Raw genomic sequence first — 24,631 nt, forward strand, 5'->3', positions numbered from 1 at the left:
GGCTCATTTTTAGGAACTATTTCTCTCTGGGGCCTCTGCCAGTGGCATGATGATAAGATTGCTGTTTTACACTCCTCCACTGTGTGGTGCCAGACCTCCACTATCACCAATAATCAGCCTACTATGTAATGTATTTCTTCAAGTCACACTGACACCACCAACAATGTCTGCAAACACCTGGACCATTTTAGAGCCATAAAATACTGATGTGTAGGATGTAATTGGACAAAGTGATCTGTTTTGCTGAAGCTGCTGTAACAGATGGAGTATATGACTACAACATCATGGACAAGGATTAACAGCTGACAGATCAACACACAGATAAACAGGATAAAGACAATCAGCATTTCACATCTCATATCAAGCAGAAGGACAAAGCCACATTGTCCACTTCATCTCCCAGTCCTGTGCTGGAATGAACTGTGGGTATCCCCCTGGTGTACGGCTAGAAAACTGCAGCTTTCATGTTTGTTTCATGTTGTTTCTGACTATCATATTTACAGGAAACTGGACTCATCAAATCTATTTGGTACGATCATACAATAAAGTATAAGCTGCTGTAGTGCATAAAAACAACACAGTTAACCAAGCTGTCATGGATGAAACTCTGGATCCCTCTCTCTTAGCATTGGCACTCAAATGCCCCCCCACTCCAACTGACCTCTGACGCCAGGAGGTTGATGTTTTCCATTTTCTGATGGAAATCTATTTTGCATTTATCCTGAAACAGGTTGGGTGTGATTGATATGTTTTATCATTATATTTGATCATTATGTTCTTAGTGTTAAATTATGCGCACACACCCCCAGGTGAATGTACTCACTCTTTTGGGTGTAGCTGTATTGGATGTGGTGTTTGCCTGGTTACATCAAGGTTTGAGATCCACAGCAATGAAGGAAATAGACAAGGCAGTGTGTAACGAGCAAGCTCCTCCTTTTCATAGTCCTGAAAAGCAGGTGCATGACATAACACAGACACAATGCCGCTGGAGCGTGACTTCTTCTGACGCAATAGTAAATATCTCAGTGCCTGGACTCTTTTTTTAAACTCTGTAGTGTTACCCTGGAAACCCTTGTTTACAGTCATGTCTCTCATTGAGAACACTCACAGTGTTAGGTCACACCCTGAGGCATATCTTTCCTGCCAAATGAAAACAGAAAAAGATAAATCTCTTCCCTCCAAAAGTTATTGGTGTAGACTCATTTTTAATGATGACAGCAGAGTACACTGGGCCTTTTCTGATCTGGTGTAAAATCAAATAATTTCCTGTTCAGGAGGTGCACAGTTGTTGAGTGAGGCTTGCTCAAGGTAAAGCGGATGTACGCAACGTTCACCGTTCACCTCATTGAGGTTGACGTCTCGGGGCGTGCCACATCTGTCAGCTATTGACCTGCATGAAAGAGTCACAGTGAACTTACACAACAGCCTGCCAACAATAGTCAGGTTTGTGACTGTTAGGAGAGGAAAATGCTCATCTAATGTTTGTTTCCAAGATTGGATTTTACCCCAGGGAAGCTATGCCTAATGAAAATGAAGACAAAGTCATGAAAGCTTGCCATATTTGTTCTAGGGCATCTTCATGCCAGCACACGTTTGCCCCTTCCGCCAGGTAAAGTTGCAGTGGTGGTGGTGTTGATGTGTGTTGTGTCGTGTCTCCTCAGAAATCACAGCCTGCCCTGATATGGCTCAGGATTATTTCCCTAGCTAATTTTGGCTGTGTTTGGGCATGTTCTGTTTATTTGTCAAGTGTCAAGTGTTAACAAAACTTCTGGATAATATTTCTAAAAATATAAAAGAGGATGCACCTGATGCACCCGCAACAGTGTGGTGGTACATTGATGCTCAGATGGATTGATGGATTTATGCAGCTGATGTTAGATTATAACTTTATCTGTCTACATCTTTTAACTAAAACATGAGACATCTGGATTTGATGGACAATTACTGTCAGTTTTGGATATCACCCATAACTTGTTCTTAACCTGTCAGGAGTTGAAAGGAGTTCAGCTGTTGTTTTATTAGCCAAGATTTTCCCGTCAGTCAATTCTTATTCTTATCAATTCAGCATTACCTGTACCTTACTTATGCTGCTGTGCCACTATATCTCATAATATCAGGTAGGTAGATTGATTGACATTGATATTTTTGGACAGCCTGTTTAGGTATAATAAATGAAATTCACTTTTAATTTGTAGAATCAATCCCCATTATTAAGCCTACACTCTGATTTTTTTAAATAAACATAAGTTATATAAGTTAAGAGACATGTAAATGCAAGTCTACTGCCACCATGGTACCTTGTCATTTAATGTGTGATAACAGCAAAGCTTCATAACAGACGTCAACACCTCTGAAAAGCTCAGGCCCAAGCAAACAGTCACCATTTGTTCACAATGTGTGTCTATAGAGTTCAGCATTTAGAACTCTATATATTAGTATTTGCAGTTCCCATGGTTGTGATAAAGGTGATGTGTTTGCTCTGTTGTTTTGTACTCTGATTTTACTCAAAGGTGTGTCTGAATAGGAATGCATTCAAGTGTTTGACATTTGGCATTGTTCATTTCTTCAGGACATTAAAAGATAATATATAATTGACAAAATGAACAGAATAGAAGTTAAACACATAAAGACCTGTAATTACAGGAAAGCATTCATTAGCACAGGTGTGATGGGAAGAGGTGTTCCTCAAGTTTTATGTATGACTCATTCACACTTTTTTCTTCTACTGTTGTATGGCAGCACATATAAAAAGTGTCAATTGCCACTGCAGCGAAGCTTAAACCAGACACCATGTGGGTCAGTTAAAGGCGTTTAAATGACTTTATTATGTTACAGAATGAAGAAACCAGGCTCTTATGTCAGAGACCTACACTGGTTGCATATACTGCTGGTCGTCATACTGTCAGGTAAGGTCTGACATCAGCTAAAAAGAAAAAAAATGTTTGCAGACAGAGGTGTCTGTTAGCTGGTCACCTTATCTGAGGCAACAACTCTACACCTCTATTTATAAACTGCAGTGTCTGGCATGTCTAACGTGCTAGTCATTCTGTCATAAAACACACACACAACAATGTGTTAAATTCCTTTCTATTCTATTTCTATTTACACTGTAACCTGTTATTCTAGTTTGATAGCTGTCTGTAATCACACAAAAGTTCACAGTGCTGTAGTTTCTGAGAACAGAACAGAACAGAACAGGAACAAACTAAGACAAAGTGTGTTTCAACAATTTTGTGAAACTGCCGTGTGACCTTCTCAACTATTTTTAGGGAATTAAAGTTGTCAAAAGTATGATTATGTGCAAAAGTATAGATGCATTATCCTATATTTTGAGATTATTTATTTATTTTATAAATGTATTAATATATATTTCATTTTTTTCTGTATTTCTTTACTTATTATTATAAATTATTAATGTACAATCTTTTCAACATTGTCATGATGTCCAGTGTCTATCATCCAGTACTACAGTAGTGGTTGTGGGTCACCATGAAACTGAATCAGTGCAGTTTGAATGTTATTTGTTTCTTCAATCAGGTCAAGCTTCCTGTAATCACACCTCCACTGCTCCTTCTTCCACTCTCCCTCTTCCTACAACAACTGCACAGACTTCAGGTAAACTTTCAAAAGCCAACAGAATCATGATCCCACTCACTGCTACACTGTTCTTCACAGTCTTTGTTTTCATCCCCAGACTGCTGCTGCTGCTTAACTTCCCCATCTGTTGTAGTGTGTAACTGTTTGAAAATGAAAATCAGTCTGTTCAACCCAAACTTCTCTTGTCCATTCTGATCTCAGACAGCAACCACCACCAGACTGTTAGCTTAGCTTAGCAGAAAGACTGGAAACAGGTGGTAGCCTGGTTGGTTGCTAGCAGTAGCATCATTCATTCCAAAATATTTAACTGTTAATTTAAGTAAAAGTAGTGGTCTACAAATATTGTGGGATTATTATTGTTTTTAGTCAAGCATTACCCTGTAATTAGCATTTTAATGGCTGTAGCTGATTGGGGTAGAGGTAGTTTTAACTACTTTATACACTGTTGGGTGGTTTAAAACAGTATGGTGCATTATATTTTTAAAAATAAGAGTGTATCTATAGCTGTTAAATTAATTTAGAGGAGTAAGAAAATATTTGGCTCTGAAATAGTGGATTAGTAGCAAAATGTAACCTAAAATGGAGGTAGTGAAAGTTAACTTTTAAAAAAAAGGTTAATATAAAGTACTTAAAAATGTACTTAGGTAATAAGTTATTTTGCAAAACTGGAATCATCCACAGTCCCAACAGCCTCAGACAAACTATGACTGTCCTCTTTCACACTGGTCATAAACCGTTTGCTCATGTGGAACACTGTCACTTTAAGTATTAAAGTATTAAGTAAAGTATTAAGTATTAAAGGGGAATCCCACCAATTTTGGACATCACTCATAAAACAGCACTGATATGTCCATATGTACTTGTCCCTGGCGATGATGTGGAGATTCTTTCCTAAATCAATTTCAGCATAAGAGATGAGTGTTCATTCTGTATGAAATGCATTGTGAAGTTCAGCTGAAGCTAATATGAGGATTGAAAAAAGGTGAAACTGCCTTTGAGTTCAGCTTATTAGTTATGGAGAGTACAACTCAGCCTGTGAAAACAGTTATGTAATGTTTGTGGTTCTGGGATGTGGATGTGGGTGATGTCATCTGGGTTATCGCAGCTTGGGCTCAGAGACTACAGATTTATAACAGTTTGTCATGACACAGAGTGTAAAAATGTTCCTGTTGGTTGCATTATGGGCAACGTAGGACCCTGTAATTTCTGGAGTTAAGAATATCTCGTCCACTGGTGCATTCATTGTGGCCATTTTTAAAAATGTGTCTCCCCCAACTATATTTTGTCTTTCCCTCTTGCAGCAGTAAACTACTTTCTCGAAGTCACCGTGGATGTCACTGGAGTGACGAAGAATGAATCAGAAATTAAGGAGTGGGTATGTTGGGAAACTCATTATAGACAAGTTGCTTATTAAAGTACCAGATTTATGATGTGTGCATCCTGTGATTAAATGTGATGAGCATCATGTTCTTTTTTTCAGCTTAACCAAGTGTTCCAAAACAGGCTGGGCAGCTGTGTGTCTCCAACAACTGCCACACCTACCTCTCCACAAACAACATCTGTCAGCACCTCAAATGAGACAACATTCATGACGATAGTAGCGACAACATTACAAGACAACAACACAACTACAGCATCAACATCAACAATGTTCAAAAGCAACAACACAACTACAGCTACAGCATCAACATCAACAATGTTCAAAAGCAACAACACAACTACAGCTACAGCCACAACATCAACAACACCAACAAGCAAAACAACAACTACAGTTCCAACATCAACAACGTTAAAAAACAAAAAAACAACTACAGCTACAACAATCACCACATTAGCTGCAAAGAAGAACAACAGCCTCCCTAGCAATGGAGGAAAGAACACACCAGCAAACGGAACAAATCCCAATCAGCCAAACAAGCAGCGGGTGGCCCGTCAAATTAGTAACAATGTGACACAAACCAGGTATAACTGCAGTGATTTCTTAAACAAACAAATGAATGAATGAATGAATGAATGAATGAATGAATGACAGTTTTCCCCAACATTTAGTGCCAAAACCATTTGTGGCAGCATCTTCTGCTGTGCATTGTGGTTGTGCTGTTGTAATAGTGAAGTATTTGTTAGTCCATACTGTAGGTACAACAAACTTTTACCTTTACCTTGGGGTTTGTTATATTTATGAGGGTAAAAAGCTCCTGTGTTCTCCTGAACAGCAGCTACTGGGGCCACAGGTTGCAATTAGAAGATGATGGCACACTGAATTTTCCATTTCCCAAGATCCTCTGTAGACACATAATTCTTGATAATATATATATCTATACACACACACATATATGGATATATTTATCGAGAGGAGATACATGATTCTTGTTTCATACTTGTCATAAAGCCACTGATGTTCACATGTTCCGTATCAGTAGCACATGCAAAGAAGAGGCATAGTCAGTGAACTGACTCAGTAATTTTACTTATACAGTTATGTATGGTTTATGTCTGCAATATTAGCCACCATAAGCTACTAGTCATACCAAACCGCATAAGGCTGTGGCAACAAAACCTCTGGGTTGTAGTAAACTAAGCAAGAATGTCTTTTGTTGCCCAAGAATTCAATTTTTTATCTCTTATTTCAAAAGTTTTATACTGCAGACTTACTTTGAATCAGTCTTGTTATTCACTAATGTCTTGATTTAATTTTCAGTGATCTCAGTGACAAAACAACTGACCTACTTCAAGTAAGTTAACATTTAAATGTATCTGTGGGTCACAGTGGGTAAATACAAGCATCATATGAATCAAGATTGCTATATTTTTTAACAGGGAATTGAGGTTTCATGCATCAAAAAGACTGCAATACTGTAAGTGAAATAACACAGTTTTTAAATGACTGGATTGATTGTAAAGACTCTATTTGTTGATAACATTGGCCTTATTCTTTAGAAACACAAAGTGTTCTGTGATGCTGCAGCTGAGGCAGGAAGTGCCTCCATGTTGTATTCTCCGCACTCTCTGTGCGGCCAGTAAAACTTCCTCTGACATCTACGTGGTGGGGAAAAAAGCAGATCGAGGAAGTGAGTGCCGAATACTCTGACATGCATAATTACCTACATGACAAGTTCTCATAATGCAATTAACCCTCAATCAACCCTGTCACTGAACAGTTCCACTACAAAACGAGTGCAATAACAAACCACAGGTGGACAACAGTTGCACATATACTGGTCCCGCCAGTGCATCATGGTAAGATGTTTGGTATTTATAATGTTAACTTATACATACATACATACATACAGTGCCTTTGCATTTTTTAGACATTTATGGGGGTGTTGGGTGCTATTTGCAAAACGGTAATTGTATGTGGTTATCTTTCAACAGTGAAGAGTCTGGGGCTGCATATGTAGCAGATCAAAGCAACTCAACCAACTGTAGTCGTCCAGGTGAGCTCTGAATATTTACAGCTTCAAACCACACACAGTCCCCTCATATATATATATATATATATATATATATATATATATATATATATATATATATAATGCTCTATGAAGAACAGAAAATAGAGTTGTTGCTGTGGTTCTGCTCACACCAGCAGCTGAATTCAGTAAACCAACATGATTTGATTTTGTTCCAGATGCAGCGACCAACAACTGCAGCTGCTCTGCTTACTGCAGTAGAGATGGTTAGTGCTTTATCAACTAACAAAACTACCAGATTATTATCTGAGTCCATATAGTCTGAAAGCTTTTCTAAGTTACTTTTGCTTCTGTGTTTTAGATTCATACTACACTTTTCAAATGTCAATACAAGATCCCAAGATGAACTTTTCATATGTTTTGTCTCTGGTAAGTTCTTAGCACAGCCACAGAGGTTTATGTTTTAGTATTTGTCTTTAATTATCAGTTTTGCATCAATTAATTATTGTTGAATCAAACTATAATATCTTGAATCTTTACAGATGTCTAAGCTAAAACAAGCACCAGAGTGCTCTCCAAGTCCAGAGTGAGTTTTGCCATTCTCCAAAAAAAACCATGAGAATAAAGACACTTTTGTTAGATTAAGAACAATCTTTGTAATGTTCCCTTGCAGTTCGGCGTGTCCATTGTCCATCATTGCATCAGAGTACAAGGTAATCACCCACCAAAGCATAATCACACTGTCTAAACTTTCACATCTCTATGACTATTTTGACCCCTTGATAGAGCAAAGCTAATCCAAATTTCACCAAGCCATTTTGTGTGTGTGACTTTATGACACTTTTTGCAATTCTTCTTAAGCAATCTGTTCATGGAAAACAACATTTGATAACATTACACTTAATTGATACTTTGTGAACATTTCATGCCAAAACAGCACTTGTGGGACCTTTTCCTATCTTTTATTGTGCACAAAGTACACGTATCTTACTTAGTCACTTGAAATATACTTTGACTAAAATTGAAATTTCTCCTCAGGATGCCAATATGACCTGTGTAGGTACTACAACAAAGTGAGTCTAATCATATTGAAACACAACATTTCTATGCACTGATACATGTGAATCATTTTTACTGACATCTGTGCACCTTTGATTTTCTAACTCCAGTCTGGGAAGCTGCAAAGTGATTTTAGGCTTTAACGTGAAGGTTCCTATCTGTACTGTGGCGGCAGCTGTGGCGAATGTGTTACAGCCTGAAAAACAGATCAGTTATGATGGAAGGGTGACTCAAGCAGGTGTGTATAGTAACCACAGGGAAAACTCCAGGTGTGACTTATAAAAATTTACACATTACTCACTCACTTATTGTCTTTTATCCAAAATGTCACACAGCAATATGTGAAAATTCAGAGGTCAGCGGCAATCCACTGAAATTCCCGCTCACATGGGTTGTCATGAACCTTACGCCTGCTACATTTTGTATGACAATAAAAGAGACTGACATCCTCACCTGGTTTGTATGATCTCCTTACCACCCTGTCTTCCACATTAAGTTTGCACATCTTTACAAACTCAGTGAACATGGTAGTGACTAATGTAACACTCGATGTAAAATGTATCTTTTTTTTTTCTTCTTAGTCAAAATGGAAATAATGTGGTTGTAAAGCTGGAACAGCATTGTGTTTACGAGCTCAGCCCAAATGTGACAACCATACAACCAAATGCCACAGCCTCGTCTGCAAATGTAACTTCACCCCCACTGAACACAACAGCTGCACCCCTCAATGCCACCACTGCTGCTGCTAACATCACGGTGACGGCAACACTCAACACAACCACAACCACGGCAAACGCATCCATCTCTGTGACTCCAACTACCACTGAATCAGGTCTGTTATCACCTCGGTGCTGTGTACAGCTCTGGTGCTGCATCATTACATCATTACAGCTTCATCATTTGTATCCCCTTTAAATGTTGTTGACTGCAGCTGAAAGCCAAGCCAATGCCCTCCTTGAACTGACCAGAGACATGTCCAAACTGAACTCCAGCCAAATCAATCAGCTGGTGTCTCAGCTGGAGAATCTTTTGTCAGGGCCGACTGTCAGCCTGGCACTGGGAAACATCTCCGTCCACATTGTCAGCAATCTGCTGGGTGCTTCTCCTGAAAAGCTGGCCGACTCCTCTAACAGGTTTCAGATTTAATTGACATTCTCTATTATATTGTACACTGTTATAGAAATTACTGTAGATGGATTAACTCAGGGGTTCCCAACCTTCAAACCATTTTTATATTGACAATTTTATCATACACTGCCCAACCAGGGGGAACAGAATAGCTGTAATTGTAATTGCTGTAGTAGCGTAACTGATCTCCACATCTCATTAATACACAAGTTGAAACAGAAATTTAAACAAGGGGCTTCCATTAGTCTGTTTGTGAGTTCACGTGCTTATTTGTGAGCTACTTTAACCCAAAATCAGTACTGTATGGTTGGGGTTGTGGCAGTGGAGTGTTGATGAAAAGTGCAGCACAGGCCATATCACATCACTTCCTCAATTAGTGGCCTGAGCCCATGGGTCGGGAACCACCAGTATGAACTGGCTCAGTGAAAATTTGAATTATTGTTATTGTGCACCTTACCGATTCATTCCTGTTTCATCAGGATTATAGGGATTGTTGATACAGTGGGGCTGAAGCTGGTCCTTGAAGACAAGCCTGAGACCCTCCTGTCTTCAGCTGTGGCTTTGTCTGTGAAACCAGCAGATGGCACTAACTTTCAGGAAACATTTTTTTCCATCTCAGACCCAAGTAACGTACAGGTATGATATGTATGTTTCAGCTAATAAAATCTGTATAATAAGGTATTTTGTAGGTCATACATCACAACATCTGTGATGCTGTCTAGAGAATTGTTAGTCTGTTGGATACTGGTTACTATTTTAAAGCCATTTTACAGCAGCTGTTGGTGTTTTAGAGTTGTGTACATACATACAAGTGTATAAGTGCCTTTACTCAAGCACTTTAAATAAGTATAGTTTTCAAATTTGTACTTTACTAAGTTACTAGTATTTCATTTCAGAGGGAAATGTTGTCATAGTGTATTGCTGCACTATTTACAGTTTAATTAGCTGTAGTTAGCAGTTACTTCTCAGATTAACATTTACAAAATTGTAAATTACAAATTTACAAAATATGATAAACATATAAAATACAATAAGATCAGAGAAAAGACCAAAATATGAGCACAGATTTATGTAACAGAAGTTCATGACCCACCCAGACTTGTCTTGTAGAGCCTGACCTCACTAGATTGGACTAAACTGTTCTACTAGTACTTTTAAGTCAAGAATATGGGTGTTTCTTCCACCACTGATAACACACCTGCAGCTACATCTTAAAATAGCAGTAAAGAGTTAGAAACATAAAACTTAAAAAAAGAAAGAAAAAGTTTTTCACAGCAGAAATATTGTCATGTCAAGTATGAAAAGTGCATTTGTAGTGCATTTGTAGTTAATGAATGTTGGTGGATCTGTTTAGATTTACCAGTTCCAGGCAAATGCCCATGGCAAATAAAATCACCTGCTGTGTTTATATTATCGAAATAGTTTCGAAACCTTGTGCTGCATCTATTCATGATTAGAAATTGTATACACAGTATTTATACACAAATAATAGAGAATTGACAATTACTTCCTCAAAAATCAGCAATTTTCTCTTCTATCTAAAAAATACCAGCATTAATAAATAATCTGGATGTCAGCTACATTTCTGCCTGAAAATACTGAGTGAGGTGAAATAAGTCCATAATTCTGGCTCCCGGCTTATTTCCTTTCATCACAATGACATGACTTCTAATATGATTCCTGCGGGTACATCCCTGGATTACGCTTGTTTTTGTACACGTAACACCATCATGAAGAAGAAATGAGTTGAGCCACTGCAGCTCAGCCATTGCAAATAGACCTCTGGCAGACTGATGCCAGTTGCCCTAAATAAAAAGTGGTATTAAAAGTCTGTGGGGATGAAAATCGGTTTGTTAAGCCTGTGTCTCCATTTCCGCGTCCCATCTGTGTTGCAGGTCCGTGGGGATCCCAGGCCGAGGAGGAGTTCGAGAGCACACTCCTCCGTCCCTCAGGGCTCCATTAGGCTGCCCCCCACTCTCACACAGGACCTGAGCTCTGAGGAACAGCAGCAGGCCTCCAGAGTCCAGTTCAATTTCTACCAGAGGAGCACCGTGTTCCAGGTCTATACACTGAACTAACATCCCAGAGGGATATGTGCTATAATTAGCTAACGTGAAACAGAAAAGACTCATGGTTTTTGATTAGAATACAGATTTTTGTCTTCCATACCATCTGTGTTTTTAATTTCATATCCCTGATTCAGAATGTTAAAGGAAAGTGATGGGATACATTTTGAATCACATATTGAAACGCTGTCTTCACAAGCTGATAACTTGTGTTGTCTCTAAACGGCCATACAGGACAGATCTCTGGGACAACGCAAACTTAACAGTGGGATCCTGGGGGCAAGCGTGGCCAACTTGTCGATCTCAGGGCTGAAAGATGATGTTGTAATTCATTTGAGGAACAATGAGCCGGTTCCAGTGAGTCCATTTTCAAAAACTGCCACTCTCAACAGAGACAAAGAAAAATTAATAATTTCCAATTATAAACTGTGAACTGATACAAGCTCTTTTCCCCCAAAACTACAGGCAAATTTTGTGGCTACATGTGTTTTCTGGGACTTTACACGCAATAGTAAGTTTATTTATTATTAAATGTCTGTCAGAATGAAGTTCATGTGAACAAACAACTGAAAATGTGCTTTATTTGTGTTTTCTCCTGAACAGATGGGTCAGGTGGCTGGAATCCTAATGGCTGCTCAGTCCAAAACAGCACAGACAATGAGACAATTTGTGGCTGTGACCATTTAACCAGCTTCGCTATCCTGCTGGTAAGAAGATGACCGGTTTTCCTTTGGTTTGGTGATAGTTGATCCATTAGTAGTCTGAGTCCTAATTCTAACCACCTCCACTCTGCTGTAACTTCTTTGTTTTCTTTCAGGACCTTTCCAGGAAGCCTGTAACCAATCGTGTCCAGGCCACCATCCTCACCTTTATCACATATATTGGCTGTGGAATCTCTGCCATCTTCCTGTCCATCACCCTCCTCACCTACCTGGCCTTTGGGTGAGTTGAGTTGAGTCTACCACCAGGAGGCCAGATATTTTTTTCATAGCACTTTATATGATAAATATTGCAGTGCCCACTGTTTCACGTCGTCTGTTTGAATCCTGCAGGAAGTTGCGCAAGGATATTCCCTCCAAAATCCTGATCCAGCTGTGCCTGGCTCTGCTGCTGCTGAACTTGGTCTTCCTGGTGGATGCTTGGCTGGCGCTTTACCCAGAGGCCGTGGGCCTCTGCATCTCCACTGCCTGGTTCCTCCACTACTTCCTGCTGGTCACCTTTACCTGGATGGGACTCGAGGCCGTTCACATGTACCTGGCCCTCGTGAAAGTCTTCAACAGCTACGTGTCACGCTACATGCTTAAGTTCTCGCTGGTCGGCTGGGGCATCCCGATGATTGTGGTCATCATAGTCATTGCCATCAACAGGGATAACTACGGCCTTGTCTCCTATGGAAAGTTCCCTGACGGCACCAGTGATGACTTGTGAGTTTTCTCTCAGATTCTTTGTTTGCAGTTGTATGCACATTATTCTACACAGACTTCAAACCCCCCAGACACACCAAGCTACAGTGAAATAAAACCAGCACAAAAAAAAAAAACAAAAAAAAACAACCATCTAATTCCCTCCCATCCTTGTCCTCTCCCACAGCTGCTGGCTGAAAAATGACATTGCCTTCTATGTGGCTGTGGTGGCCTATTTCTGTGTCATTTTTCTCTTCAACCTCATAATGTTCATTGTGGTGCTGGTCCAGCTGTGTCGGATAAAGAGGCAGAACCCTCACAATGTGCAGCACCGCAGCACAATGCAGGATGTGCGCAGCGTGATGGGGATAACCATCCTCCTGGGCCTCACATGGGGCTTTGCCTTTTTTGCCTGGGGGCCCGTTAACCTGCCATTCATGTACCTCTTTGCCATCTTTAACTCCTTGCAAGGTGAGTTCACGATTTTGGATCTGAGTTTTCACATAATGATGAGTCCAGTAAGACCTGGGTAAGGTCTTGATCTATTTTAGTTTATTAACTTTCATGTCACCGTGTCACTCTGTTCTTTACTGATTGTTAATAATATGTAGTTTTCCCAGTCATATGCACATAGTTTTGTACAACTAACAATACATTTGTGGACAGGTTTCAGGTAAAACTTGTTTGCTGTGTAACCTGTTAGTATTGGATAAGGTTATCTCAGTGCAGCAGTCTGTGCTACACTGACCCAAACTGGGTCAAGTTTTAACCTGTGGGTATTTAGTGTAATTTTATGCTTTACTAAGGTTTCAATCTTGTAGCACTCATCTGTCACACAAAATGTGATGAGAAACTGAACAAAACAATTTAAGCACCTTATGGAAGTGGAGTCCCAATTACAATTGATAGACAACTGTAAAATGATTTATTATGACAAACACAGACAAACTGCATGCAGTATACAAAGTACAAGTACTACAAGTAGTTTGTCCAAACTGATGACATTGTACTCCACACTGTAAAAGGTTTAGTGTGGCATTTAAAGAATGCCGTTTTTCTTTCTTACAGGTTTCTTTATATTTGTGTTCCACTGTGCGGTGAAGGAAAATGTGAGGAGGCAGTGGAGGGTCTACCTGTGCTGTGGCAGAATGAGACTGGCAGAGAACTCCGGTCAGATATGTTCACACTTACATTTTCAACACTCGTGTAATCCTGTATTTAGTTTCTGATTCCTAAAAATCATTATGTTAAATTTAACCTTTATCTTGTCGGGTCCCTTTTCACAGAATGGAGTCGCACTGCAACACAGAAAACTGTGAAGAAGTCATCAGTGACCAGACTGACGTCTCTTCATTCCTCAAAGTCATCCCAGTCCAATAATTCATCTGGCTCCACTTCTTGTCTTGTCAGTGACTCTTCAGAGCAGATTAATGGCATCAGTAAGTGAAGACAGTCCACACCTTAGTCACCTAACTGTGAAACTTTTAGTCACTCATGACAGATTTTGACCATTAGACTGCTAATTCATACATTTAATATAGGTCTCAATAGATAGTAGCGGGACTTCACGTCCAACTATGCAGCATTTTTTGAATATATCTATTGTTACACTGACTTAAGCTTATGTTTAGTCTCATGTATGACGAGTGCTCACTATCTTAAAAGTGTCAATAGACTGCAGTGTTATCATATAATAATCCAATACTACCATATTATTACATTACTCATATGTATAAAAATGAGATATTGCAACAGTGTCATGACAAAATCTATTTAAAAAGTGATGTTAAAGTGCTGTGTTATACTGTAGGTAGTCCATTTGAAGACAGAACAATCACAGCTGATGAAGACCCCAGTATGGACGTGATCCTCAACGAGATCAACAGGCAATACAGAACCCAACAGGCTCCCTGATCCAAAAAGACAGAACAGACTGTTTAATGGCTCTTATTTTGAAATACATGTATATAATGTAAATTAATAGAGTAATTTATGTATTATATAATTAAACAGGCAATGTAAATCCTAAATTATACATAGCACTTGATTTTTACACACTTTTACATTCATTTATTCACTTCGGACTGAAACTGAATTACTTTGCACAGTGATATTATCACTATAACTAGTCATATTCCTATGGTATGTAGCATACACTGATGCTAACCCATCGTGAGCAGGTTAACATCAGGACAAGCGAACAGACTGACATCAGTCCAGTCTAACACGTTAGATTCAATAATGTTAGGTAATTTCACATAATAGGTATTGCTGCCTGCAAGCAACACTCAAATAATAGTTAATTAAATTGACTTAGCTGCAGAAGCCCCGTTGCTTCATGTTTGGATGACCTAAATTTGGTGGACAGATTGGCAACAAAGTTGAGCTCAATAAACACCTCAAGTTAAAAAACTAACATCTATAAAATAAAGTTTAAATGAAGAACTAAAGAGCAAATCCCCTTTCACTCTGCTCAGTATTCAGGTTTTTGACTGTAAAGGACAGCAGAGTCAAAGAAAGAGAGTTAGGAAGCAGTCTAAGTTCATCCTGTGGGGAACATGAGTCTAGATTTTCAGTTAGGGTAAAAAAAAGTATTGGACCAAGACTTATGTCCCTAGAAGGATGAAACAAATGGTGAAAATGATCCACGACAAAATGATTCACGCCCAGGCATGTATCAGGTAGAACTTTGCATTAAATGTGATGAATACTGTAACTGTGTAGGTGTACCATAGCTGTACAGGGCCTTAGTATTACATTATAAGGGCTGCCTGTACATCTGTGAGAATATGACTGAGAGTTACTACTAAACTCAAGCAGCTAATGAAGCTTGAGTGAAACAGGTGAAGCCATTGAAGTTCTTACTGAGGTATATTCTTTTGGGAATTATCTTGTACTGTGATATTTTTTGATTGTGGTATTTTAAAAAATTATAACAGAAAGTGTTTTAAAACTTGACCAAGAGATACACAACAGCATGAAATACAATTGTCATTTAGCCATAGTATAATTTAAAGATGCGACTAATGATACTTCCCATCACAGATTCATCTGATTGTTCCCCTTCTATTGTTTAACCATTTGAACAATAAAAAGTTCTCAGAGCCCAGAGTGATATTTAGTCTACCATCGTATAAGACGAAGAATAGGTGAAAATCTTCACTTCAACAACCAATATTTTGCTTTGTGTGTATCATTTCAGTCTGGGATATTTGAAAAAAAAAAAAGACAAGACATTTTCCCCCCTAAACATTTTAATTGTAGATGGTCAAAAAATTATCTCAAGTGGGACAGAACAGCATTTGGTGAAATTATATAGAATAAATAAATGTAATTGAGTCCCACAGGGTTGATCACGCATAAACGTGCTTTGTACTGTATATGCAAGCTACATTCACTGTCCTTTACATGCACCTAATACAGTCTTAAAAAACTTAAAATATATCAGGAGAAACCAAGGTGCTAATAAAACATGACATAAAAACAGCACAAGCACAGAGGTGGCATTAAAGTGGTGGAATTGTTTCCCTTTTAAAACACATTTGGACTTCAACACTTCAGTCTCACTGGGCATGATCACATTGCCTTGATACAACCTGAAAGAATCAAATCACATTTGAGCGGCGGTAACAAAAACAGAGCTTAAAGTGACTCAGTTCAGCCGGGCTGAGTCTATAGATTGGCCTATCACACGATTTGAGCTTGTAACTCAAGAAAAAAAAAAAAAAAAAAAAAAAACTAAAGAAAACAAGAGAGAACACACACTTGTTGTTGGATGAGTTACACCACATTATCAGTGTATCAAATCAGTGTTTCAACATCTAACAGATCCTTCAGAGTACATGCAAACTGACATTCCAGATCAAGTAACACAAATGAAATACAACTTATAAGTTGTAGTAAACAATGGTAAAACACAACCAAAAAAAGAAGTAAGAGAAGGAAGATTAGGGTAGAATGGGGTCAATAGATAGGGGATAATAAACCTGTCATTGTACCCCTTCGGATGTGTTCAGACTGAATGTAAAGTGAATTTAAATCTTGATTTATTCACACCAACTTGACTGCTGGAGTGTTTAGCAATCCATGCTTATTACCCAAAACAGCCAATTACAGTGCAGATGTAGCCACAGCTGTAGCTCACAGATAATAGGCATAGACTGCCGTGTGTGTCTGTCTGCATGTGTGGAGTGTGTCTGTGTAAGTATGAACTACTTAGACTTGTTTGTGTTACCTGTACTTTTCACGTTGCCTGTAATTTTCATGTTATGTTCAGTCTAAGCACACCCTTAAGGCTACAGCAGAAGCACAAGAAGTGGAAGCTTTCACATTCCAGCTGCTGGGGATTCAAGCAGAGAAAACTGGAGGTCTTCACTTCTTCCATATGGTGTAGAAAACCCAGCTGATACAATGCAATTAAGGACTGTACACAACAAATATGTACAGTATTGCTTTGACTCTGTTCAGGAATGTATGAACAAATGGTTTCAAAGGATAATTTCAGTTTCTGGCTGTTATCAATTCTGTTATAGTGCAAAGTGCTAAAATGAGCACACAGATCCAAACAAGAACACAATCCAAATAGTTATAACATAGTAAAGTATTATAATATAAAACATTTTTAGGGTTGTTTGTGAATTTATGAACACTTAAACGTACTATATGTAAGTTTAGCATTAACAGCTGTTTCCTTACCAGTCTAGCAGAAATGTTACGAGTTTAACATCAAACTTCATTCCTTTAGTCAACACCTCAACTCTTGTTTAGCTGCTATTTCTGTCACTTCTACTTAAGTTAGCATGCTACCCACCTAGCCTGTCCTGTCGCGTAACACCACTTTGTGGAACTAAGTTGCTGTGGCATCCAGTCTGCCCTCATTCAAACGTGAGAGGATGAGGAAGTAGCACTGCTCAGGCGGTGTATTCTAACAGCTGTTAATTCTACGTTGACAATGAAGTGATGGCAAAAACTCACATATAGCACATTTGAATGACAAATGGAATAGGAAAAGCACATTTCTCTGAATTAAATCTGCCCCTGTGGTTAGTTTTGTGACCATGATAACAAGATTAGCACGTCAAAAATCTTAGAGCTGATAAAAGGATACAGCTCCAAGTAGGAGGGCACACACACCACCTCTTTGGAGAAGCCCACAGGACAAGAGAGCTTTCCCAGCTGTTCTTCATACAGACTCAGTGCCTCTGTCAGATTCACGCTGTTACCCTGATGACCAGTATCAGGGAGGAAAAAAGTGACATGCAACACATAATGTAGCAAATCATAGCCATAATAAAAACAGACCTGTTCCCTTGATACTCAAGATACCCCTGACAATTTGAGAACAAATCTCATATTAAAACAATGACCATAAAGCTTAGCCTATGATTCCTCTCAGTTAATGCCCACTGAATAAATCCACATATTAATATATTAATAATGCCAATATTAGGACTTGACACTAAACATACTCAGCTTTTGATACAAGACTCACCTGTGTGAAATATTTCCCACTGGGGTGCAGGACTTTAATTGACAGATCTAAAATGAGACGCAGGAACTCCCATGTTGAGTCTACAAAAACAAATTTAGACAAGTTCAGACATGGGATGAACAAAAACACTGAGAGAAAAGAGATTTTCTAAAAACATGTTTTCACTTTGCCATTTTTGAGTTACTGGGTGTTAATTGATGGACAAAAATGTTAAGTGTGAGAAAGTGAAGGGGTCTGAATACTTTCCAAAACCATTGTATTTATATGCATACATTATATATGTTAAATACAGACACCTTCTTCTGGCTCCGTGGATATTGGAACTGCAGTGAGGTCATTAATTACGTAATCGAACGTCCGTCCTTCCCGGACATACTTCCTCAGCACGGGGACACAGTCCTCAACTAGTATCTGTAAAGCATGACACAAGGTGAATCCACTCAAATTCCTTCTTCAAGTTTCTTTCATTTGGTTAATACATAACTGTGCACATTTGATCTGTACAAGATGAACACTTATCTTGCTCTTGTCTTAAATTCAGTAAAATCTCTGTAACTGTAAACATCTGAGACAAAGTATGTTTTGGAAGCAGCCCTCCACCGGCAAGATTATTGTCTAGCTATCTTTGGACTAACTCAGGTTTTACAGTATCACAAAGCTGGCTCACTTTTAACCATGGTAAATCACCACGGTAACCTATGCTGAATCTGCTCCAGAGTAGGTTCAGAGAACCAGGTCAAAACCTGTAAACAGCCTAACCACTAACCAATCTGATCACTAGAAAAACTGAGTCACCAAAGAGTTCAGAATTAAGTGACAAATAAAGAGTGATGCATTTTTTTTTAAATCAGTAGGATGACATTGCCGGTCAAGGTTTTCCATGCGTTCTCTTCTGTCACTGTAACTAAAAATAACTAATAAATAAGACTTTGTGATAAGTGGAAATAAAAACCATGTCCCCTGTTGCCTTAAGTGGGAAAAATAATCCACACACTGTTAATTAACTCCCATGATTATAAGTGCAACACTTTGCTCAGATAGGCATTGACTACTTCTCTCCTCTCCTCTCTGCTCCCTCAGCAGGAACAGTCCTATATTACTTTTAAGATTTTATGTGCATTACATACTCATAGTGTGTGTGTGTGTGTGTGTGTGTGTATATATATATATATATATATAATTTCCACACTATAGCTTTAGCCTTACTTTTAATAATTAGAAATTATCTCTATTATTTCTGTGATACTGTATACATTTTACCAGCTTTGTGATACCAGTTATTCAGTATGATCAATGAATATTTATTCAGCACTCACTTGGTAACAGTCACCCTTCAGGTTGTCAAGGATATTGCCGCAGGTTTTTCTCATGTGCATTTTGCACCCATCTATCACCTTCTGGTCAATGTACACACTTTATTAAGGAAGCATCAATCAGGTGCACATGTACTATTACACATGTTAGTAAAACACTAAGAGAAACTTAGAGTCACAATACAGGGATTTAAAAAAACAAAAACAAAACAGAAACCATAAAGGATATCTCCACCATGGTGATCATCTTTGGCTTTTGTTTGACCACCTCAGCAAGGATGCCTCCATCACCTCCTCCTAATATCAGCACCTCTTTTCCAGCATAATTCTCTTTTCCGCTACCTATGATGGCTTGGGTGTAGGCCAGATCGCTCTCTGCCAGGTCTGCGGGGTAAATGATTCAGTTACACAATAATCATAATTAATTTAACACAAAGCATTATATCAGTTAGTGGGGCCAAACTAACTGCATTTTGTGTCTCAAAAATGACAAAAAGCCATGTAGTGTGGTGTTGTATACACTTACTAACATCTCCATTGAGTACTAGAATGTTTCCAAACTGCTGTGAGTGCAATATTTTTATGTTTTGGTATGCAGAATCTTCTTCGTACACCACCCGGTCAATGTCATACTCAATCAGTCTGCCGTCAGCTGTGGGCCAGTATCGGTCAACTTTTGCCCCTCGTACGAGGGCTGGGAGCCTGTGGGTGGCAGGGAGAGTGGACAACACAATTAGTCAATATTACTGCATGAAATACAACCAGCACCCTTCTATGACATGAGCAAAGCTACAAACCTCCAAACACTTACCTCTTAACCCGGGTAATATTGCCATTTAAGAGAACCTTTAGCTTCTTTTCCAGTGCATTTAAAAGCTGTGAAGAAAAAGTTGAAACTGCTTAAGTGCACAACAATTTTTGTCAACTAGTGGGAGACTTTGCAGCGCTACATGAGCAGCACAGTAACGCCAAAACACACAGGCAGCGAACAATGCAGCAGTCCTATCGTTTACTGTTCTCTGTGTGTATCTACTTCACAGTCATATTTATAGAGGACTGCTAAATGTACCGTCCGTAGGAAAGTGTGTCTGGGCCCAGGAAGCAAGCAGACAACATGTGCAGGCAGTAATGCTGGACACTGAGCTTCATCTTCTACATCTGTCCTACATCCAAAAGCTATTTAAGAATAAACGTGTCCGTGTAATATTTTTGGCACAGATGTTTTATGTTTTCAGGTAATACTGAACAAAGCCTGGTTTTGTGTATGCAGACACACCAAAAAAAGTTATTACATCTGTGGTATATTCCTGTGTGCTTTGGCTTTAAAGGTACCAGAGTTGTTTTTTTTTAATCACCTACATTGTCTAGTTGTGCAATGTTGTCCTCTTCGTAACACTGCAGATCAATGGTGACCAACCCATGGGAGTGCACACGCAGAATAACAAGCCTGAGAAATCAAGAGATAAAGAGATAGATGCAGAACAATAAAGTGAAACTTGCAACCTCACGCCTTGAGGATTGGTGTAAAAGGTTTGTCATTTCCTCTTTTGTAAAGGACTTAAATTTATTATTTTTGTGAAGTTTTTTTATGTTTTCCATCATAAAAACTTTAGCTGGCACTGGATGAACTGAATTTAAATAAGACTAAGATAGGATAACACTTTATTGTCTGTTCACACAGAAATTGAGTCCTCATATAACATAAAAAAGATTATCTACACCATAAAACAACATCTACAAAAACATAACCACATTTAGTCACATGTTCTCTTTATTTGTCTAGACATTTGTCAGTGTCAGTCTTAACTTTAGGTCTCCAAATCTTTGGTCTAAGCATAACTCAGTGAGTCTGAGGAGAGTTAAAAGTTGGTCCTGGGAACTAACTAGACTAGACTAGACTTGCTGACAGTCACTAATGTGCAGCTGCAAACTGAAATTTTCCACTGTCCAAGTAGCACAGAGTTGTGTAAACTGTCATTTCTGGTGCTGTCTGGATTGTTGCCATTTGTTGGTGAGTCAACTGATTCCTTATTGAACAGCTGCCATCAAATTGTGTTTTTATGCCTCCACACTTACAACAACCGCAGACAGAGGCATTATATTTTGGGGTTAGAAGTCCTGTCCTCCTGAACGTGAAATCTCAGGACAACATTGAAGGAATTTATTAAATTTGCTGCAAATGTCCATTGGACTCAAGGATGAACTGATTAGGTGGTCAAAGCTCACGGTGACTTCACAGAATAGGTTTTGAGAATTCATGTGATAATTATGATAAAATTTCACAGAAATGTTTAACAGGATAAACTGATGATGTGATGACATTTTATATCCAAAAGGTCAAGGGTCAACTTCACTGTGACATAATTATGTTCTGCAAAAACACTTTTCTGGCCTTTCTCAATGTAGTAACTCAGGAACTGAAGAGGAGATTGTGACCATATTCACATTTGGTCAGATACTGAATTGGTGACACTAATCTTGGGTGTCCACCTTCAAACTGTGGCGATTGTCTTTGCAGATTTTTTGCTGCAAAGTCCATATTTGAAGCACCGTCTGCTGTCATCAGCTATATCAGCCAAGCATGTGAATCTGGAATTATGTCAATACAGTGATAACTTCCTTTTCAACAGAAAATACACTTATTGCCTTTTATCAAATTCATTCAAAGTTTTCACTACATTCATTACATGTGCCTGGACAGACATGGATGGTATAGTCGTGAGGCGATAATTATACTTTCATATTCACTGAAGCAGACCAGGCAGACCTGTTAGACACGAACCACTGAGGATGTAGTGAGGCAGTTCAGTATTTTAGTGTAAGGCTGCCTAAAAAAGATCCAGTATTCGTGGTTGATTCAGACCATACAATTCAAACCTCCAACCCACAACTCCCTCAGTGCAAATAACAATTTGCAAAAGACATTTTTGGCATTCCGGTTTTGACCACTGTCAGGACATTATGTTTACACAGAACATTAGAAATACAGCTGTTAATGTCCCCATTTACATGATCATGACAGCATCTAGGTTTCTGATCAGATATTTCAGCCACAATGATGGCTGCATGTGCAAAACATGACCAGGTTACTACAAAAACCAGGTTGGCGAGTCCAGGTAGCTTGTCAACATCAGCACCAGCTCTGTATCAGATACAGCTAAGACAGCTACTTCAGTTTATCAGGGCAAATGTGACAAAAAATCTGCAGACTATCGCAGATTTTGGAGAAGTTTAATGTTTGTGCCCACACATCAGATTATTGTAAGCTTGTATAAGCTTTCAACAGAAAAGGGGGCCACTTCTGAAGCCTAAATAAATCAATTAAATTAAATCTGACTGGGGGTGGGGCCTTAGCCTACCTGAATATTTGCTTTAATTGTCTGTTTACCTCTCAAACAGCCTATATTCTACATCTCAAGGGGGGTGGGCTCACAGTGTCAAAAAATGTTCTTACCGGCCATTCTTGCCTACAAAAGTAGCAAGGTATCCATGCCCGTTTGTATCATGGACAGTCTCTGTCATTTCCTGCTCATGAAATATGGACAGTAGGCCAGGTACTGTCGAAGCAGAGTCAGCTGGGAAAAGAACAGTGGATGGATCAGTGACAAATAACAATAATGTGCCCACTATACAGTTAGCGGTGGAGGAAAGACTGTTCATGTATATATAAAAGTAACAACACAACAATGTAAACATGCTTGATTAGAAGTGAAAGTTTATTCAAAGCTACGCAAAAGAAAAGTATTATTAACAAAATGCACCAAAGTATCTATGTAAAGTACAGATGTAGAATGGCCCCTGAATATGTAATATCATTATATTTTTTAATTCTGGATAATCACTAAATTACTACAAATGGATTAACATGTAAGGAGCATTTTAATGTTGTAACTGGTCAAGGTTTGACTAAGTTTAATTATTATATTTACTGCTGGGTAGTGTAATGCATTGAAAAACAAAGTACTGTATTTTACATGAGTAACACTCAAGGTAACAAGTGGTTTTTCGAATAAATGTCTTGGAGTAAAAAATAGGAAATGTAGTGGAGGACAAGCACAGAGTAGCAATAATATGTCCAGACTCCATACCATTTCTTTCCGCCTTATACTTCTTCTCTCATTCATAGGGTTAGTTCTTCCTCCACTACATTTATGTGACAGCTAGTTACTAGTTTCTTTTTCAGATTAAGACTTGAGACAGGCATGTCACTGCTGGGCCGGCCGGTATAGGGTCCTAAAAGTACAGCATAAAACTACAAAAATGGCCGAAAATGCGCCATTTCCTATGCGACAGCGATCGATTGAATGTACTTTATTCGCATTGTTAGCCAGAAGGAATTGAGCCGCTGTCCCGAGCAACGACACTGAACGAACGATAAGTTCATGTGTAACAACACACCCCCCATGTAAAAGACATTAAAATTATGTTTGCCTACAATAACAATCAGCTTTAAACCCCAGCTTGTCAAAAAATATATACGTATATGTCGTTTTCAGCCATATTATATCCAAGTCAATACAACGTTACTGTTTTGAAGGGCAATGACAAACTAGCAGGTTAATATTAGCAAGCTAGCCAGCTAGCTAGCATGCAGCCCCCTGATGCAGGGACTGCAACCTGGATGCACTGACTGTTAGCAACCGCCCCTCGCGCTCATCTTACCTGCCATAGAGAGGTTGAAGTCGAGAGTATAATGTCGCAGTGCCATGTCTGAGTGCAACCGTCATCCATGCCTGGCATAGACAGGCTGCGAATATTTATCTGCAGAGACAGAGGGAGGGCCCTGCTACCACTGCTGTTACCACTACCCACTATGCTCACTACACTTGCCAAAGCAGGCGTGGCCACTGCGCTGCCAACAGCAAAGAGTAAAGGTTGAGACGAGAGAGAAATCTTCCTGTGGGAGACGTCACGTCACGGGGTGAAAAAAATGGTGTGGACAGTTGAGACACTGTACCTCGATCAGTGAATGTATAGAAGCATTAAATGTGTACTCATTTTGTGAACATGTACACTAATCTAAATGTGCAGTAGATTTGCACATGTGTAACCAAATCTGAAATTATGCATTAAAAAAACTCAATGTAAATGGGTTTATTAATGAGTGAAAAGTCCTAGAGCTCAGCTGGAAAACAGGCAAAAATCTGTAGTTCCACCCCACGTG

General features: G+C 38.9%; 2 protein-coding genes across 3 annotated transcripts; one reads left to right on the forward strand and one right to left on the reverse strand.

The window, feature by feature from the left end:
• Positions 1–1,368: 1,368 nt before the first annotated feature.
• LOC108893542 (adhesion G-protein coupled receptor G2) lies at positions 1,369–16,414 on the forward strand. 2 transcript variants are annotated; one of them, XM_051078525.1, is made up of 30 exons: positions 1,369–1,609; positions 2,836–2,906; positions 3,538–3,615; positions 4,902–4,972; positions 5,078–5,559; positions 6,296–6,329; positions 6,415–6,452; positions 6,535–6,665; positions 6,756–6,834; positions 6,970–7,031; positions 7,226–7,273; positions 7,369–7,436; positions 7,550–7,593; positions 7,681–7,720; positions 8,046–8,080; positions 8,177–8,304; positions 8,402–8,522; positions 8,648–8,898; positions 8,998–9,199; positions 9,674–9,830; positions 11,090–11,254; positions 11,495–11,617; positions 11,726–11,771; positions 11,864–11,967; positions 12,078–12,202; positions 12,313–12,684; positions 12,851–13,134; positions 13,732–13,833; positions 13,950–14,102; positions 14,474–16,414. In XM_051078525.1, exons 1-30 carry the CDS (start codon positions 1,479–1,481, stop codon positions 14,575–14,577), a joined length of 3,849 nt encoding a protein of 1,282 aa, XP_050934482.1. In that variant the 5' UTR covers positions 1,369–1,478; the 3' UTR covers positions 14,578–16,414. The 2 variants fall into 2 exon arrangements, with proteins under 2 accessions (XP_050934482.1, XP_018547173.1); XM_018691657.2 differs by having other exon boundaries at positions 1,370–1,609; positions 4,899–4,972.
• On the reverse strand, positions 15,900–24,315 carry sms (spermine synthase). Its single transcript, XM_051078526.1, has 11 exons — positions 24,130–24,315; positions 22,922–23,042; positions 20,827–20,914; positions 20,279–20,343; positions 19,994–20,169; positions 19,695–19,851; positions 19,471–19,558; positions 18,451–18,565; positions 18,155–18,234; positions 17,771–17,886; positions 15,900–17,065 (listed from the first exon to the last, which is right to left on the reverse strand). Exons 1-11 carry the CDS (start codon positions 24,173–24,175, stop codon positions 17,035–17,037), a joined length of 1,083 nt encoding a protein of 360 aa, XP_050934483.1. The 5' UTR covers positions 24,176–24,315; the 3' UTR covers positions 15,900–17,034.
• Between the last annotated feature and the right edge of the window lie 316 nt (positions 24,316–24,631).

This window comes from Lates calcarifer, linkage group LG20 (genome assembly GCF_001640805.2).
Source record: "Lates calcarifer isolate ASB-BC8 linkage group LG20, TLL_Latcal_v3, whole genome shotgun sequence".
Taxonomy (NCBI): domain Eukaryota; kingdom Metazoa; phylum Chordata; class Actinopteri; family Centropomidae; genus Lates; species Lates calcarifer.